At 45.5% G+C, this 17,763-nt stretch overlaps 2 protein-coding genes and 1 non-coding gene across 4 annotated transcripts; 1 reads left to right on the top strand and 2 right to left on the bottom strand.

The window, feature by feature from the left end:
* Positions 1-7,326: 7,326 nt before the first annotated feature.
* On the top strand, positions 7,327-10,715 carry LOC124855625 (cell wall protein SED1-like). Of its 2 annotated transcripts, none has more exons than XM_047345612.1 (5): positions 7,327-7,974; positions 9,224-9,398; positions 9,569-9,655; positions 9,738-10,304; positions 10,402-10,715. In XM_047345612.1, exons 2-5 carry the CDS (start codon positions 9,279-9,281, stop codon positions 10,513-10,515), a joined length of 888 nt encoding a protein of 295 aa, XP_047201568.1. In that variant the 5' UTR covers positions 7,327-7,974; positions 9,224-9,278; the 3' UTR covers positions 10,516-10,715. The 2 variants fall into 2 exon arrangements, with proteins under 2 accessions (XP_047201568.1, XP_047201569.1); XM_047345613.1 differs by having other exon boundaries at positions 7,328-7,974; positions 10,559-10,715.
* On the bottom strand, positions 7,654-7,736 carry trnal-cag. Its single transcript has one exon. It is a non-coding gene; the product is annotated as a tRNA-Leu (tRNA).
* Positions 10,716-16,293: 5,578 nt separating the features above from the next.
* On the bottom strand, positions 16,294-17,334 carry LOC124855667. The gene is made up of 3 exons (XM_047345661.1): positions 17,324-17,334; positions 16,915-17,242; positions 16,294-16,791 (listed from the first exon to the last, which is right to left on the bottom strand). Exons 1-3 carry the CDS (start codon positions 17,332-17,334, stop codon positions 16,294-16,296), a joined length of 837 nt encoding a protein of 278 aa, XP_047201617.1.
* Between the last annotated feature and the right edge of the window lie 429 nt (positions 17,335-17,763).

Consider the following 17,763-nt stretch of genomic DNA (forward strand, 5'->3'; position numbering starts at 1 on the left):
AGCAGTTGCCCGAAATCAGCCTGCCTCTGCTGGCCCAAACAGGAGGTCTGACACCGCCCGAATGCGCAGAGTGCGAATATCCAATCTCCAACCTAAAACTAACTTAATCTAACTTCAACTGCAATGCTAATGCATAAAAACTAAAAATAACTTCATCGCTGTGTTTTTGTTAAAGTTACCATTGACTATATTAAAAATTTATAATTTCACTGGGTAATACTAGTTTTTGTAGCCACTAAACCAAGCCAAGCTGTAAGTTAGTGTGTCAAGAAAAAATATTTATGCGCCAATTTCACTGATGCGATTGCGCAACATGCCATTGATTTCACTTTATGTCTTCTCCTGTGACTTATTTAGCCATTAAAAAAACATGACTTCATGGACATTTAATCATTATCTGTGCCGTTATTGGATGAGTTTTTTTCCCGTTTTTAAGATAAGGTGGACAAAGTGGGATTGTCAAGTCTGGCTTAGTATTCATACCCCTTGAACTTTTTCACATATTGTCACATTACAACCACAAATATAAATATATTGGTGCCACTTTACAGTAAGGCTCCCCTTGCAGATGGCTGATAAATAGTTAAAAGATATGTTATTATATAATCTGTAAACAATTATCTCGCCCATAGACTGCTGGAGATAGGCACCAGCTTCCCCGCGACCCACTATGGAATAAGCGGTAGAAAATGACTGACTGACTGACAATTATAAAGCATTAATAAGTCTTTATTATGCATTAATTAGGAGCGATAAAGAGACAAAACTCACCATTTTTTTGCCAAATAATGAACCAAATCTGTTCACCTATATAGTTCATCTAGAGTTGCTATAATAAACATTTCAGACTAAGTTATTATCTTGTGAGCACAATAAGAATTTCTTAACATTATTTTTTGCCTATAATATTGTACTTTATCACTGCATTATAAATATCCACAACTATTATAGGGAGCTGTGTTGTAAAGGGCAAATCATATCACTACTTATTATGACTAATAAACATTTATAAATGCTTGTTGTAAAGTGTAGAACATGTCACTATTTAGAATGTATCATTTATTATTTATTCTCTTAGAATAGTGTGCTACAAGCTTTGTTTTTGTGCAAACGCCAAGTGAGATTGTGCAGCGATACAAACCCTCCTCAAAATATTTCCAAAAGACGAAAGCTTTTCAGAAGCATGAGATCGACAGAAACACTGTTGTGTCCACTTCATCAGTTTGGGAACCGTGGTAGCAAGCTCCCCATGTTTACCAGGAGCTCAACAGTCCCGCTGAATAGACTGTACTAGCTTTTGCTATTTATTGAGTTTAGGGACATTTTTGTTTAGTTAATATGATTTTACTTAATATTACAAGGCTTGTTTATAAGTTTAGAAAGGCTAAATAACTGTTTGTGCTATATACTATATATAGTAAGGCTGGGTCCTACTGCTACTGGTCATAAATAAACGGTGACATGTTTTACAATTTACAATAAGGCTCCCTTTTGGCATTTATATAAGAGGATTTCTCATTAAAAAATAGTGACATTTATACCCTTTACAATAAGGCTCCCTTTGATAGTTGTGCATATTTATAATGCAGTGATAAAGTACAATATAATATGCTAAAAAAATATATTTTACAAGTGCATTTTGTGCTTACAAGGGAGTAACTTAGTCTGAAATGTTTAATATAGCAATTCTAGATGAAATATATAAGTGAACAGATTTGGTTCACTATTTGGCAAGAAACTGATCAGTTTTGACTCTTTCTCACTTCTAATTAATGCATAGTAAACACTTATTAATCTTTTATTAAATGTACTCGTACTCGTCGTCTTCCGCTTATCCGGGACCGGGTCGCGGGGACAGCAGACTCAGCAGAGACGCCCAGACGTCCCTGTCTCCAGACACCCCCTCCAGCTCCTCCAGGGGGAGCCCAAGGCATTCCCAGGCCAGCCAAGAGACGTGGTCCCTCCAGCGTGTCCTGGGCCGTCCCCTGGGCCTCCTCCCGGTGGGACGTGCCTGGAACACGTCCCGAGGAAGGCGTCCAAGAGGCATCCGGTATAGATGCCCGAGCCACCTCAACTGGCTCCTCTCGATGTGGAGGAGCAGCGGCTCTGCTCCTCACCCTATCTCTAAGGGAGTGCCCGGCCACCCTACGGAGGAAGCTCATTTCAGCCGCTTGTATCCGGGATCTCGTTCTTTCGGTCATGACCCAAAGTTCATGGCCATAGGTGAGGGTAGGAACGTAGACCGACCGGTAAATTGAGAGCTTTGCTTTTCGGCTCAGCTCTCTCTTCACCACAACGGACCGGCACAGTGCCCCCATTACTGTGGCAGCCGCACCGATACGTCTGTCGATCTCCCGCTCCATTCTTCCCTCACTCGTGAACAAGACCCCGAGATACTTGAACTCCTCCACTTGAGGCAGGAACTCCCCTCCAACCTGAAGAGGACAAGCCACCCTTTTCCGGCCGAGTACCATGGCCTCGGACTTGGAGGAGCTGATCCTCATCCCAGCCGCTTCACACTCGGCTGCGAACCGCCACAGGCATGCTGTAGGTCTTGGCTAGAGGGGGCCAGCAGGACCACGTCATCTGCAAAAAGAAGAGATTAAATCCACTGGTCCCCAAACCAGACCCCCTCCGGCCCTTGGCTGCGTCTAGAAATCATGTCCATAAAAGTTATGAACAGGACCGGTGACAAAGGGCAGCCCTGCCGGAGTCCAACATGCACCGGGAACAGGTCCGACTTAGTGCCGGCAATGCGGACCAAACTCCTGCTCCGCTCGTACAGGGACCGGATGGCTCCTAATAAAGGGCCCGCGATTCCATACTCCTGGAGCACCCCCCACAGGGCATCACGAGAGACACAGTCGAATGCCTTCTCCATGTCCACAAAACACATGTGAACCGGTTGGGCAAACTCCCATGAACCCTCGAGCACCCTGTAGAGGGTATAGAGCTGGTCCAGTGTTCCACGGCCGGGACGAAAACCACACTGCTCCTCCTGAAGCCAAGGTTCGACTATCGGTCGGACTCTCCTCTCCAATACCCTGGCGTAGGCCTTACCAGGGAGGCTGAGGAGTGTGATCCCCCTGTAGTTGGAACACACCCTCCGGTACCACCACCCCAGTCTGCCACTCCAGAGGCACTGTCCCCGACCGCCACGCAATGTTGAAGAGGCGTGTCAACCATGACAGCCCTACAACATCCAGAGACTTGAGGTACCCAGGGCGGATCTCATCCACCCCCGAAGCCTTGCCACCGCGGAGCTTTTTAACCACCTTGGTGACTTCAGCCTCGGTGATGAAAGAGTCCAACACTGAGTCCCCAACCTCTGTTTCCACCACGGAATGCGTGATGGCAGGATTGAGGAGATCCTCGATGTACTCCTTCCACCGCCCGATATTGTCCTCAGTCGAGGTCAGCAATCTCCCACCCCCACTATAAACAGTGTTGGCGAAGCACTGCTTCCCCCTCCTGAGGCACCGGACGGTTTGCCAGAATCGCTTCGAGGCCAACCGGTAGTCCTTCTCCATGGCCTCACCGAACTCCTCCCAGGCCCGAGTTTTCGCCTCTGCCACCGCCCGGGCTGCAGCACGCTTGGCCTCACGGTATCCGTCAGCCGCCTCAGGAGTCCCACAAGCCAACCACAGCCGATAGGACTCCTTCTTCAGCTTGACAGCATCTCTTACTGCCGGTGTCCACCACCGGGTTCTGGGATTGCCGCCGCGACAGGCACCGCAGACCTTACGGCCGCAGCTATACAATAGATGCAGAGAACATGGTCCACTTGGACTCTATGTCTCCAACATCCCCGGGATCTGGTCGAAGCTCTCCCGGAAGAGGGAGTTGAATACATCCCTGGCCGAGGGCTCCGCCAGGCGTTCCCAGCAGACCCTCACTATGCGCTTGGGCCTACCAAGTCTGTCCGGCTTTCTCCCCCTCCAGCGGATCCAACTCACCACCAGGTGGTGATCAGTGGACAGCTCAGCCCCTCTCTTCACCCGAGTGTCCAAAACATGCGGCCGAAGGTCTGATGATACGACAACAAAGTCGATCATCGACCTCCTGCCTAGGGTGTCCTGGTGCCAAGTGCACTGATGGACACCCTTATGTTTGAACATGGTGTTCATTATGGACAATCCGTGACTAGCACAGAAGTCCAATAACAAAGCACCACTCGGATTCAGATCACGCCTCTCCAGGTGTCACTGTTGTTCCACACATGGGCGTTGAAGTCCCCCAGCAGAATAATGGAGTCCCCGGGAGGGGCACTATCCAGCACCCCCGACAGGGACGCCAAGAAGGCCGGGTACTCTGCACTACCACTTGGCCCATAGGCTGAAATGATAGTCGGAGACCTCTCCCCAACCCGAGGGCGCAGGGATACGATCTTCTCATCCACTGGGGTAAACCCCAACACGAGACGGCTGAGCTGGGGGGCAACAAGCAAACCCACACCAGCCCGCCGCCTCTCCCCGTGGGCCACTCCAGAGTAGAAGAGAGTCCAACCCCTCTCAAGGAGATGGGTTCCAGAGCCCACGCTATGCGTGGAGGCGAGCCCGACTATTTCTAGTCGATATCTCTCGACCTCCCGCACAAGCTCAGGCTCCTTCCCCCCCAGCGAGGTGACATTCCACTTCCCTAGAGCCAGCCTAAGCATCCGGGGATCAGGCCGCTAAGGTCTCCACCTTCGTCGGCCACCCAATGATCTTTGCACCGGTCCCTCACGGTTCCCCACTGGGGGATGACCTCGCGTCTCTCGTTCGGGCTTGGCCCGGCCGGGTCCCGCGAGGAGCAACCCGGCCACTAGGCGCTCTCCGATGAGTCCCGACCACAGGCCTGAGGCATAAAGCTGTGTTTGAATAGATTAAAAGTGTTATTATTGTGTTTACCATTATAAGATGAATTCTGTGAATTCTTTCTTCTGTGCATTAGGAAAAAGTTATTTGAGAGAGGTAAAGACTAATGGGTTTGTTATTGCAGGAGATCTTGTGATGCCCTGACTCTGCCAGGTCAACGTGACATTAGAAGTTTGCATCCAGATAAAGTCATAAGAGTGTTATTATAAAATGTCACGTACGCCAATTTTCAGATGTTGGCTGAATGTGTATTTTCTGAAAAATAGAGAAAGCAATATTGTGGGTGCCAGATGTATTACGTAAATGAATATGATGTATTTCAATTGGTCAAGAGAATCCAAATACACACCAATGCTTTGCATCTGTATAAAAACCGCCCCGTAAAGACTGAAGACCAGGGAGACTTCTGGAATTGTTGAGAAGATGTTGTTTGTGCGCTTTGAATAAAGTCCCCTCTCTTGAAGGCTGTTTGATGAGAGAATTCTCTGAGTTTGTTTTAATTATTTTAGCTCGGTGATCAGACCACTCGCTCCCAAATATCTATGAACTATTAGCTATCTGTAAGGGGAGCCTTATTGTAAAGTGGTACCAATATATTTTATTGGAATTTTATGTGAAAGACCAACACAAAGTGGTATACAAGAAAATGATACACGATTTAAAACATTTTTTACAAGTAAAACACTGAAAAGTGCAGTGTTCAAAAGTGTTCAGTATTAAAATTTACTCTGAGTGCAACCAATTGCCTTCAGAAGTTGGGAGAAGATGGGAAGATGGATGGAGCCAAATACAGGGCAATCTTGGAAGAAAACCTGTTGGAGTCTGCAAACGACTTGAGACTCGGGAGGAGGTTCACCTTCCAGCAGGACAACGACCCTAAACATAAAACCAGAGCTACAAAGAAATGGTTTAAAACAAAACATATTCATGAGTTAGAATGGCCCAGTCAAAGTCCAGACCTAAACCCAATCGAGAATCTGTGGCAAGACCTGAAAACTGCTGTTCACAAATGCTCTCTAACTAATCTGACTGAGCTTGAGCTGTTTTGCAAAGAGGAATGGGCAAAAATTTCAGTCACTAGATGTTCGAAGATGGCAGAGATAATGATTAAATGTCCATGAAGTCATGTTTTTTTAATGGCTAAATAAGTCACAGGAGAAGACATAAAGTGAAATCAATGGCATGTTGCGCAATCGCATCAGTGAAATTGGCGCATAAATATTTTTTCTTGACACACTAACTTACAGCTTGGCTTGGTTTAGTGGCTACAAAAACTAGTATTACCCAGTGAAATTATAAATTTTTAATATAGTCAATGGTAACTTTAATAAAAACACAGCGATGAAGTTATTTTTAGTTTTTATGCATTAGCATTGCAGTTGAAGTTAGATTAAGTTAGTTTTAGGTTGGAGATTGGATATTCGCACTCTGCGCATTCGGGCGGTGTCAGACCTCCTGTTTGGGCCAGCAGAGGCAGGCTGATTTCGGGCAACTGCTCTCTGCCGTCTCGCTCCTCCTACACACAGTGGTTCTCTTAGGGACTGCCACTAAATGTCTGAACCAAACACTCGAAACAAACAACAATTAATAACTTTCATGGCTTGTGACCCAGTGACACAAAATGATTGTGGTGGCTGCAAAAAACGAAACGTCATGAGTTAGAATGGCCCAGTCAAAGTCCAGACCTAAACCCAATCGAGAATCTGTGGCAAGACCTGAAAACTGCTGTTCACAAATGCTCTCTAACTAATCTGACTGAGCTTGAGCTGTTTTGCAAAGAAGAATGGGCAAAAATTTCAGTCACTAGATGTTCGAAGCTGGCAGAGACACACGCTATAAGACTTGCAGCTGTAATTGCATCAAAAGATGGTTCCACAACGTATTAACTAAGGGGGCAGAATACTTTTGCACAATGCACTTTTCAGGTTATTATATTTTTTTAAAAACAACAAAATCATGTGTAATTTTTTTCCATTTCACAATTGTATGCCACTTTGTTTTGGTCTTTCACATAAAATTCCAATAAAATATACTTTGTTTGTGGTTATAATGTGACAATATGTGGAAAGCTTCAAGGGGTATGAATACTTGACGATCCCACATTGTCCACATCATCTTAAAAGATGAACAAACTCGTCCAATAACGGAACAGTTAATGCTTAAATTTCCATGAAGTGATATTTTTATTGGCTAAATAAGTCACGGAAGAGGGCATAACGTGAAATCAACGACATGTCGCACAATCACATTAGTGAAATTGGCGAATAAAAATGTAATTTTACACACTAACTTACAGCTTGACTTGGTTTAATGGCTGCTAAAAACGAAACGTCATGACCGTGAAACCAGTGCTATGTTACGCAGCTTACAGTTAGCCGGTGTAACAGTCCGTTAAAAAGTTATCTTAGTCATGCTAATCTCACACAGCATTGTCATGAAGGTACAGATACTTACCATACCATAAAAGACATTTTAGCGTTTTGTCAACGCCAACTCGGTCTGTTATTAACAAGCAACTTCGCTCTCGAGCTACGCCAGATGGATTTTCCAAACGGGCTCACGCGCTCCTAGCAAAGTTCAGAACGAGACGTTAACCTTTCAACATTTCTCAAACGCGATTGGCTCCTCGTTTCAACATTTTCAACATTTCTCAAACGCGATTGGCTCTTCGTTTCAACATTTTCAACATTTCTGAAGCGCTATTGGCTGTAATGCTCAGCATGTTTCTACGTTTGTTTTAGTTCGTATTTACCGAACACTATGTGTTTTAAGAGTACAGTAGTAGACCAAAACGTGATGTCAGAAGTGGGATTCGAACCCACGCCTCCAGAGGAGACTGCGACCTGAACGCAGCGCCTTAGACCGCTCGGCCATCCTGACCCATATTAGCCGTTTTAGCCCGTTAGCTATACAACCGTTTATGTGTCAAATTTCTTTAAATATGCCTCACCTATAATTGCAACAGGCATGGGATGGGCTCTGTTATACAATCATACAACCTCTGTGTCGGTAAACGCTGTACTATGGACCATTTGACAGAAGTTACTCAGCACACCTGCATTTAGCTAAGCTAGCAGCAGCTCGGCACAAAGCAGTCCTCCTGGTTCACACATAAACTGTAAGTAATTTTGTTGTTATTTTTATGACCAATGCTATAGTCTCCCAGTACGAACGGGACGTTAAAGTCATCTTTACACTAATAGAAACACTACGCGAATAATGCTAGGCTGTGCAGTTAGCTTCTGCTTTGTTAGCTAAGCTACATGCTACAATCTAGTCTAGTTTGCCAGAGTTTTGATGAAGCTAGGTGTGCCTGTTTCTTATCACGTTCTGTATTGTTTTACAGTCAAATGAATCCTGTCTCTGGACAGTCGTGGTAATAGTGCAAACTCGTAGCTTCTACTACTTATATTGTGAAAACGTCTTTAACTTTTGGCTCGGACGTTGTGAAAATGATTGAGTTTGGACCGAGATTTGTTCAGCCCCCTTTCCTCTGACACCCCTAAATATAAACATAAAAGTGTGACCAGCTGTTTTCAGAAGTCACCTAATATGCTGTGTAAAACAGCTGTTCTATGAAGTCCTTTGTTAAAGAACATAAGGGAACAAACAATATAACCAAGACCAAGGAAGACACCAGAGATCAAGAATAAACTTGAGGAAAGGTTTAAAGCAGGGTTAGGTTCTAAACAATATCCCAAGCGTTGTACATTTTTATTGAGTACATCTATAGAATCCATCTATTGACAATGGAAAGAGAATGGCACAACTGCAAAAAGCAGAGGTCCATGGTGACTCTGGAGGAGCTGCAGAGATTCACAGGTCAGAAAAGAGAATCTGTTGACAGGACGACTATTTGTTTACTCTACGAATCTGGCCTTTAAAGGTTCAGGGGGAGTGAATAATTTTCCAATGCACTGTACAATGTTAATGCACTGGTATAATGTAATTTTAACTGACCTGACTAACAAAAACCTTTTCATATGTGAAACACTGACACGTTATTTAAGGCAGCACATTTTCCGAGCTAATTGCATTCCATGCTCCACATCTGAGTGATATCAGCCTTTTTATGCAACATCAAAGGGACGTGTGATTTTTCAATAGTTGCAGACTGATTTAATGTGATCAGGTTCATTAGGATGTGGGTGTTTTCTTGGCAGCCTTTTGCGCTGTGCCCAGCAGGTTTGCAGGCATGTTGACTATTTACTGTCCTGTTGTCAGCCTGACATGACAAAGCCACATTATATCTTTGTAATGCTCATACATTAAATATCGGTACCTTCCTTGTGTTATGTTTTATAATAAATGTCTGTTTGAGCTACTCCAGAGGGGAGGAAAAAACATCCTCTGATTTCTCTCCCCAGACTGACAGTCGTGGCCTCCTCTCCTCCACACAAGGCATCAAAATCCCACAAGGCAATGCCAGACACTGTCTGGATGGCACGGCTGAGAAGCTTCGCCGCCACAGGGCCATGGCCAGCAGATGAGGGCAACAGGCCAGCACCCAGACAGAAGAAGTGGTACGAGCTGTATCAAAGGGTATGTTTCTATTTAATAGGTTTTTACTTTCACAGTTCATTTGGTACCAAGTGTAACAGCATAAATTGGGTTTAGACGCATTAATAAAGATGGAATAAGTACGAAATTCAAGTGTGATTTCTGTAACCACACACGGCAACTGATTGAGTTACATCTCCAACTGTTTTTAGATTGAGAAATGTCCCATGATGCAGCATGGGCAGAAGTCCTTGTTTGGTGGTGTCGGGAGATGTTTGTGTGGATTCCACATCCAGAAGGTTGGTCTGACAGTAGGTTTGTTGTATAGTACAAATATCACCTCAAAAGGTGACTAATAATATCTACTTTGTCATGAAACAGCAGCCATCTTCTACAAGCCCGGAGGCTTCAGCTGCAGGTCCTGCCCACGCTGCTCCTACACGGCAGACGTCCACTGCAGGTCCTACCCACGCTGCTCCTACACGGCAGACGTCCATTGCAGGTCCTACCCACGCTGCTCCTACACGGCAGACGTCCCCTGCAGGTCCTACCCACGCTGCTCCTACACGGCAGACGTCCCCTGCAGGTCCTACCCACGCTGCTCCTACACGGCAGACGTCCCCTGCAGGTCCTACCCACGCTGCTCCTACACGGCAGACGTCCGCTGCAGGTCCTACCCACGCTGCTCCTACACGGCAGACGTCCCCTGCAGGTCCTACCCACGCTGCTCCTACACGGCAGACGTCCCCTGCAGGTCCTACCCACGCTGCTCCTACACGGCAGACGTCCCCTGCAGGTCCTACCCACGCTGCTCCTACACGGCAGACGTCCCCTGCAGGTCCTACCCACGCTGCTCCTACACGGCAGACGTCCGCTGCAGGTCCTGCACTAGGACAAGTCCAGGGAGCTGAAAGCCACAAGCGGAAACCACCACTGAACTTGTCCATGGTACTTGTACAATTATGAGCATAAACAACTAAACTATGAGTATTTGTTTTCAGTGAATGGCTTCTCATTATACATTCCTTTGATTATTGTCTTTCAGTTTATCAAGCCAAGATTTAGTGGTGCACATCTTACATCTGCAAAGCCAAATCTAGCCAGGGCCAGGCCCAGGAACATGACTCAGATATATAGCAATCAAAAGTCAACTGTATAAAAGTGGATTGTTTATACAAGTTACTTAATGCTCTATTTTACAGAAACAAGTCACAGAAAGCTAGGAGATCCCGGGTTCTCCAGTCAGCACTGCCATCTCAGTGAGTGATTACCTTTTCAGCTAGAGCTTCTGTAGTTCTACACTTCATTATGTGTACAACATTAAAGTGTTCTTCTACAGATTTAAATATCTGATAATGAAACTTCCCACAGGCTGTAGCCCTCCAAACAGAGCCACCAGCCGTCACACCTGAGATACCAGTGGTGTCTCCAGTGTTGGTAAGTGATCCAGCACCGGTGTTTATTTTTTTCATTTTTTTAATAGCAAAGTATGATTATACATAGTTTCTTTTCCTTTTTTGCTGCATTTCCTCAGCTGCCCCGTTCATAGGCAGAGAGCATTCCACCCGAAGACCATAGGTGGATAACAAAAACCTTGTTTAGGATGGGGGCAAAGTGGAGCTCCAGGACAACCTGAAGCTGTGGTACTACCCACCTCAGCCGAGTTCCTTCTACCACCAGGCACCTTCGCCAGACCGCTTCTTCGCCCATCCACTACTCATGTGGATGCCTTACAAGTTGTGAAAGGTTAAGGTGGTCTGCCCCAATCCTTCTTGTGGTGGGACTCAGTTGACTGGGGCAGGGCTTCACAAAAGGGCACGGCGGGTCCTGGATGTTGACCGGATTTACACCACGGTCACTGAGACACTGACTTGTGCCAAGTGTAAAGCCTCACACGTGTCCTGGAGCCAAGCTGTCCTCCAACAGCTGGACTTGGCTCACAGGTCAGAATTTCGGGTCATTATGACTCAAAAGTGAGTAGTGAGTCTTCTTTTCTTTTTCCATCTCCAAATGAATGCTGTACATTCTGACTGATGTATTTATCTGTGAACAAGGTATGCCTGTGACGTGCGGGTGATTCGGCTTCTGCGGGAGAGGGGCCTGGGCAACAGTCCCACGCGGGTGTTGAAACAGCTGAGGGAGAACCACACAGAGGAGTGGCTGCAACGGGTGTCACGGTACACCACAGAGTGTAAGGGCTTCCTCCAGGGCCCTGCACTGCTGCCGGTGACGTTCCCTGAGCCTCCACAGCTTGACGTTGTGCCCAGTTGCAAGTGGCTCCTGTCTGTCTACAGCCAGGACATTTTGGCAAGGCTGGAGGACATCAAGGCCCACATAACTTCAACATATGGCTCCATTCTTAAGATGGACTCCACAAAAAAGGTTGAACAATCTTATTTTCTGCAAAATAGGCTACTATAAACCACTGTTTTCATTTAAGTTATTTATCATTTCAAAATTTCTCAACCATAATGTGTGTGTCTCTGTTCATGTCTTGTGCTTCAGATCACAAAGAAGCTTGCTGGGACAGCAAAGAGAACGGCTCTCTGGCTCACCTCCGTGGGAAACGAGCATGGCCAGATTTTAATCAGTGTCCTGACTGCTCAGGAGGGAGCTGGTTTAGACAGGATGGCAAGTGACCTGGTGAAGAGGTACGAGAAGGCCAGTGTGGATCTCCCCGTTGCCCTGTATGTGGACTGCGGATGCTGTGCTGTGGCAGCAGAGACCACTAAGCTGCAGGCCAGATTCAGTGGGTGGCCACAGCTTCTGGTAAGGCTGGATATTTGGCACTTCATGCGGCGGCTTGCCCTTGGATGCACCACCGATGCCCATCAGCTGTACCCACTTTATATGTCACTTCTCCTGGGTGGAGCCCGGGAAACTGGCTGGACTCGCCATGCCCAGGATGCCGTGTGAATACCGGTATCTGCTGGACAACGGAATCAAACACCTTGTTTGTCTGTGTGAGCGGAAACCACCAAACCACGACTCCTGCCCAGAGTTACAGCTTCACCACATAAAGATTGTGGACTTCACTCCTCCTTCACCTAGTCAGATTGATCAATTTCTCTCTATTGTGGAAGAGGCCAATTCCAAAGGAGAGGTATGAGCTTAGACACTAACATGATTATGATAAGACCAGGCATAGTTCAAGGTTTGTTCTAGGCTTAGTTTTTTGTTTGGAGTATTTGATTTAATTTAATAGTCCTTGCCTTCATCACCACACATTCTTGCAGAACGTTAGGTAAAAATGAGTAACTAAAGCTAAGTTGTTATTGACAATATGTGATTTCCTGTAATCGACAGTCTCAAAGCCAAGCAATCAGTGCCTTGCAAAAGTATTCATACCCCTTTACCTTTTTAACAGTACAAGCATGAATTTGAATGTATTTTAGTGAGATTTTATATGTGATAGACCAGCACAAAGTAGTGCATAATTGTGAAGCAGAAGATGAATCAGAATATTTTACAAATAAAAATCTTAAAAGTGTGGCATGCATATGTACTCAGCCCACAAAGTGGAACCACCTTTTGCCTCCATTATATAATAGATCTGGGCTTTATGTTTAGGAATGCCCTGGTGGAAGGTGAACCTGTCTTTTGAAGACTATTCCAGGTTTCTTTCCAGGAGTGCCCTGTATTTAGCTCCATCCATTTTCCTATAAACTCCAGCCAGCTTCCTGTCCCTGCCAAAGTAAAGCATCCTTACAGCATGGTGTTGCCTGAATGGAAGATCATGTAACATGGCGTCCATCATGTTACGCTGAGAATACGCCGAAATAAACCGATACTTATTTATACAGGGGGATACTTTTAGGGGCATACACATCTGTAATTGTGAATAAAGACCTTTTTGAAATTATTTTATTTACTCACTTGTTCTTAAAGATGTGTTTTCATTTCTATTATAGTACAATAGCAGATTCTTATGTCTGTATATATCTTTTTCTGTCTTTCTTATAAAGGAACCTGAGGAAGGACCAGAAAAGACGAACGACCAAGGAATCATGGCAGGACTTTGATTGCTGGAATTTACCATATATACATCGCATAATATGTGTTTATATATATATATATGTAATTTTTTATTTCTTCTATGCTATTATTATTTAAGTATTTATTATTTAATTATTATTGGGCCACTGTAACATTTTTTTTGCGTTAACACATTTGTTATATTTAGTAATTATTTTATTCATGCATTCCCTCACCGTAGTATTTTTGGTTCCTGTAAGGCAGGGATCAGGAACCTTTTTGACTCAGAGAGCCATGAAAGCAAAATATTTGGAAATTTATTTCAGTGAGAGCCATATAATATATTTTAAGACTGAATTCAACTAAATGTGAGTATAATAACGCTCTGAATTTATTCTTTTAAATCAGGGAAAGGGAACCTTTTTGACTCAGAGAGTTATTTAAAATTTAAATAATGTTGTTATAATACCATTAATGCGACTTCTGGTGCTGCATAGATTTGCTGATGGCTTTGTAGTCTGGTTGGTACTTGGTGAGGTTGAGCTTCATGCAAGCGTTGAGGCTTTCATCTGTTAAACGTGATCGTAGGTTGGACTTGATGTTTTTAAGATGTGAGAATGACTGCTCACATGCATATGTAGATCCAAACATGGTCAACACAGCAATACTCACACGCTGCAGTGTGTGGTATGTGACAGGAAGCGCGTTCCAAGTTTTGATAAATCAGCTGGTCTTCGGGTTGAAGATTTTTCATTTCTGTCCACATGTGCTTGCTCGCCAACTCCGCTTTCTGTCGTGCGATTCTTTCCAAATCTTCATTCAGTGACTTGAACTTATTCACCCACATGTCTGAGGCCTTCAGGTCAGCCCCTTCAGCTTCAAAATCTCTGACAGAGACACCAGGAATGTAACTCAGGTCGGCTGTGTTTAGTGAACACTCGTTTGGATGGGTGATGAACTTAAAAGACGAGTGTGCTCACAAAATTCTCCAAAGCGTGCTTTGAACGACTGTAGGAGACTGGATGTGAAGCCAGCTAGCTGGTGGAGATTAAAGTTTTGAGTGGGCTCACTTGCTGTGCATGCATCTTTAAATTGTCTCAGTTTTTCAAAATGTAGTAAACGACCTGTTTCAAGATCCATGATAAAGAGCTCCAGCTTGTTTTCAAAAGCAAACACGGCTTGTTGAAGGGATAACACTGTATTTCCAATACCTTGCATTTTAACGTTGAAGTGATTCAGATGTTCAGTCATATCCACGAGATAGTAAAACTTGAGGAGCCACTCAGTTTCGGCTAGCTCAGGATGCTTGATGCCTTTCATCTCAAGGAAAGTCCGGAATTCGTTCAGGCAAGCCGCAAAACGGCTAAGCACCTTCCCTCTTGATAACCAATGCACATTGCTGTGCAAAAGTAGACCGTGATAGTTACTTCCAACTTCATCCAGCAGTGTTTTAAACTGGCGATCATTTAAGGCAACAATAAAGTTGATCACACGAATGACCAGCGACATCACTTCACCAAGCTGCCCGTCACACATCTGAGCACAAAGTGCCTCCTGGTGTAGAATGCAGTGGAAACTTAGGATGGGTCTATTTTCATGTTCACAGAGAAGTGCCACAAATCCTTTGTTTTTCCCCACCATACACGGAGCACCATCAGTACACACTGAGAAACGTTTATCCATAGGTAGATTTTTGTCTTGAGCAAACTCCATGAAAGACTTGAATAAATCCTCACCTCTTGTGGACCCTTTTATTGGCAGAACAGCAAGACTTTCTTTGCACAGTTTGTCACCAGCAGCATATCTTGCAATCACACTGAACTGCGACAAATGGCTTACGTCTGTTGACTCATCCAAAGCCAGAGAAACGAACGGCGCTGCATATATGTCCTTCACTTGCATTTCCTCCACTTGGTTTGCCATCATGATGGTACGATCATGCACAGTTCTTGCCGAAAGAGGCATGTCTTGTATCTGTTTGATTATCTTGTCTTTGTTCGGAAGATCATCAAAAAGTTCATTGGCTACATCCAGCATGAACGTTTTAGCATACTCGCCATCTGTGAATGGTTTTCCGTTCCTCACTATCGCTAAAGATCCAGCAAAGCTAGCAGAATTATTGTCACCTTGCTGGGTCCACAGGCGGAGTTTCTGCTGGCTAGCTTGCACCCTGCTCAGTAGCTCTTGGCACCCTTTCTTTCTGCTGTCTCCCGCAGGGTATTTTGATGCAAAGGTAGCATGGCATGTGTCGAAGTGCCGCTTTACATTCGACCGTTTCATCGATGCAATTTTGTCATTGCAAATTAGACACACCGCAGAACCTGCTCTCCACAAAGGCAAATTGTTCTGTCCATTTGTCCTGAAATGTACGATACTCCTCATCTTTTTTTCTTTTCGCCATCTTCTTCGCTGAAGGGTTAGCTTTGAGCTAATGACTGAGCAGACTGATTCAAAAGGGGGTGTTTACCTGTTTACCCAGCAATGGCCAACGTAGGTTATTATCATCCAATTATAATGGACAATTGCTCCTGCAGCCAACTGCAGCCCTGAACAGGACATGAGCAGTGGAAAATTGATGGATGGATTAAAAAATGAGAATATATTATGTTTTTTCTGCGAGCCATATGAAATTCTCAAAAGAGCCACACTTGGCTCGCGAGCCATACGTTCCTGACCCCTGCTGTAAGGTATTGTTTCGGTGTACCTAATTAGGTGATGCACCGGAGGCAGTGCATGTGAATAAGACTGTCCTGCATTGTGGTTATTATGGAAACTACTGAAAACATTCATCCAGTGGATCTTGGATGCACTTCACATGCTTCCTCTGCACCCGCCAGATGTGCTCCATCCTCTCCTGATCAAACAGAGGAACACCAAGGAAGTCGTTGCCACGGGACCCCATGAGCACATCAAACAGCTCCTCCAACAGCTTGACTGTGGTAGTCACTCCTCGTGTCCTCCGTCAGCAGTGGAGAGCCAACTCCTCCCTGGTCAGATGTCTGTCCATATCTGCGGAAGACAGTCCCTGGGCCTGAAGTTGCTGGGCCTTGGCTTCATGCAGCAGTGCTAAATCGGCTGCATCCCATTCAAAAATGCACGCTGACATGCGTGACATATAAAGTGGGTACAGCTGATGGACATCGGTGGTGCATCCGAGGGCAAGCCGCCGCATGAAGTGCCAAATATCCAGCCTTACCAGAAGCTGTGGCCACCCACTGAATCTGGCCTGCAGCTTAGTGGTCTCTGCTGCCACAGCACAGCATCCGCAGTCCACATACAGGGCAACGGGGAGATTCACACTGGCCTTCTCGTACCTCTTCACCAGGTCACTTGCCATCCTGTCTAAACCAGCTCCCTCCTGAGCAGTCAGGACACTGATTAAAATCTGGCCATGCTCGTTTCCCACGGAGGTGAGCCAGAGAGCCGTTCTCTTTGCTGTCCCAGCAAGCTTCTTTGTGATCTGAAGCACAAGACATGAACAGAGACACACACATTATGGTTGAGAAATTTTGAAATGATAAATAACTTAAATGAAAACAGTGGTTTATAGTAGCCTATTTTGCAGAAAATGAGATTATTCAACCTTTTTTGTGGAGTCCATCTTAAGAATGGAGCCATATGTTGAAGTTATGTGGGCCTTGATGTCCTCCAGCCTTGCCAAAATGTCCTGGCTGTAGACAGACAGGAGCCACTTGCAACTGGGCACAACGTCAAGCTGTGGAGGCTCAGGGAACGTCACCGGCAGCAGTGCAGGGCCCTGGAGGAAGCCCTTACACTCTGTGGTGTACCGTGACACCCGTTGCAGCCACTCCTCTGTGTGGTTCTCCCTCAGCTGTTTCAACACCCGCGTGGGACTGTTGCCCAGGCCCCTCTCCCGCAGAAGTCGAATCACCCGCACGTCACAGGCATACCTTGTTCACAGATAAATACATCAGTCAGAATGTACAGCATTCATTTGGAGATGGAAAAAGAAAAGAAGACTCACTACTCACTTTTGAGTCATAATGACCCGAAATTCTGTGAGCCAAGTCCAGCTGTTGGAGGACTGCTTGGCTCCAGGACACGTGTGAGGCTTTACACTTGGCACAAGTCAGTGTCTCAGTGACCATGGTGTAAATCCGGTCAACATCCAGGACCCGCTGTGCCCTTTTGTGAAGCCCTGCCCCAGTCAACTGAGTCCCACCACAAGAAGGATTGGGGCAGACCACCTTAACCTTCCACAACTTGTAAGGCATCCACATGAGTAGTGGATGGGCGAAGAAGCGGTCTGGCGAAGGTGCCTGGTGGTAGAGGGGACTTGGCTGAGGTGGGTAGTACCACAGCTTCAGGTTGTCCTGGAGCTCCACTTTGCCCCCATCCTAAACAAGGTTTTTGTTATCCACCTATGGTCTTCGGGTGGAATGCTCTCTGCCTATGAACGGGGCAGCTGAGG

Source organism: Girardinichthys multiradiatus, chromosome 19 (assembly GCF_021462225.1).
Source record: "Girardinichthys multiradiatus isolate DD_20200921_A chromosome 19, DD_fGirMul_XY1, whole genome shotgun sequence".
NCBI lineage: Eukaryota > Metazoa > Chordata > Actinopteri > Cyprinodontiformes > Goodeidae > Girardinichthys > Girardinichthys multiradiatus.

Coding starts and splice junctions, on each gene's coding strand:
- LOC124855625 (XM_047345612.1), top strand. CDS start 9,279: ATGCCAGACACTGTCTGGATGGCACGGCTGAGAAGCTTCGCCGCCACA. Junction 9,399..9,568: donor GGTACGAGCTGTATCAAAGG/GTATGTTTCTAT, acceptor AACTGTTTTTAG/ATTGAGAAATGTCCCATGAT. Junction 9,656..9,737: donor GTGGATTCCACATCCAGAAG/GTTGGTCTGACA, acceptor GTCATGAAACAG/CAGCCATCTTCTACAAGCCC.
- LOC124855667 (XM_047345661.1), bottom strand. Junction 16,792..16,914: donor AGATGGACTCCACAAAAAAG/GTTGAATAATCT, acceptor CTTGTGCTTCAG/ATCACAAAGAAGCTTGCTGG.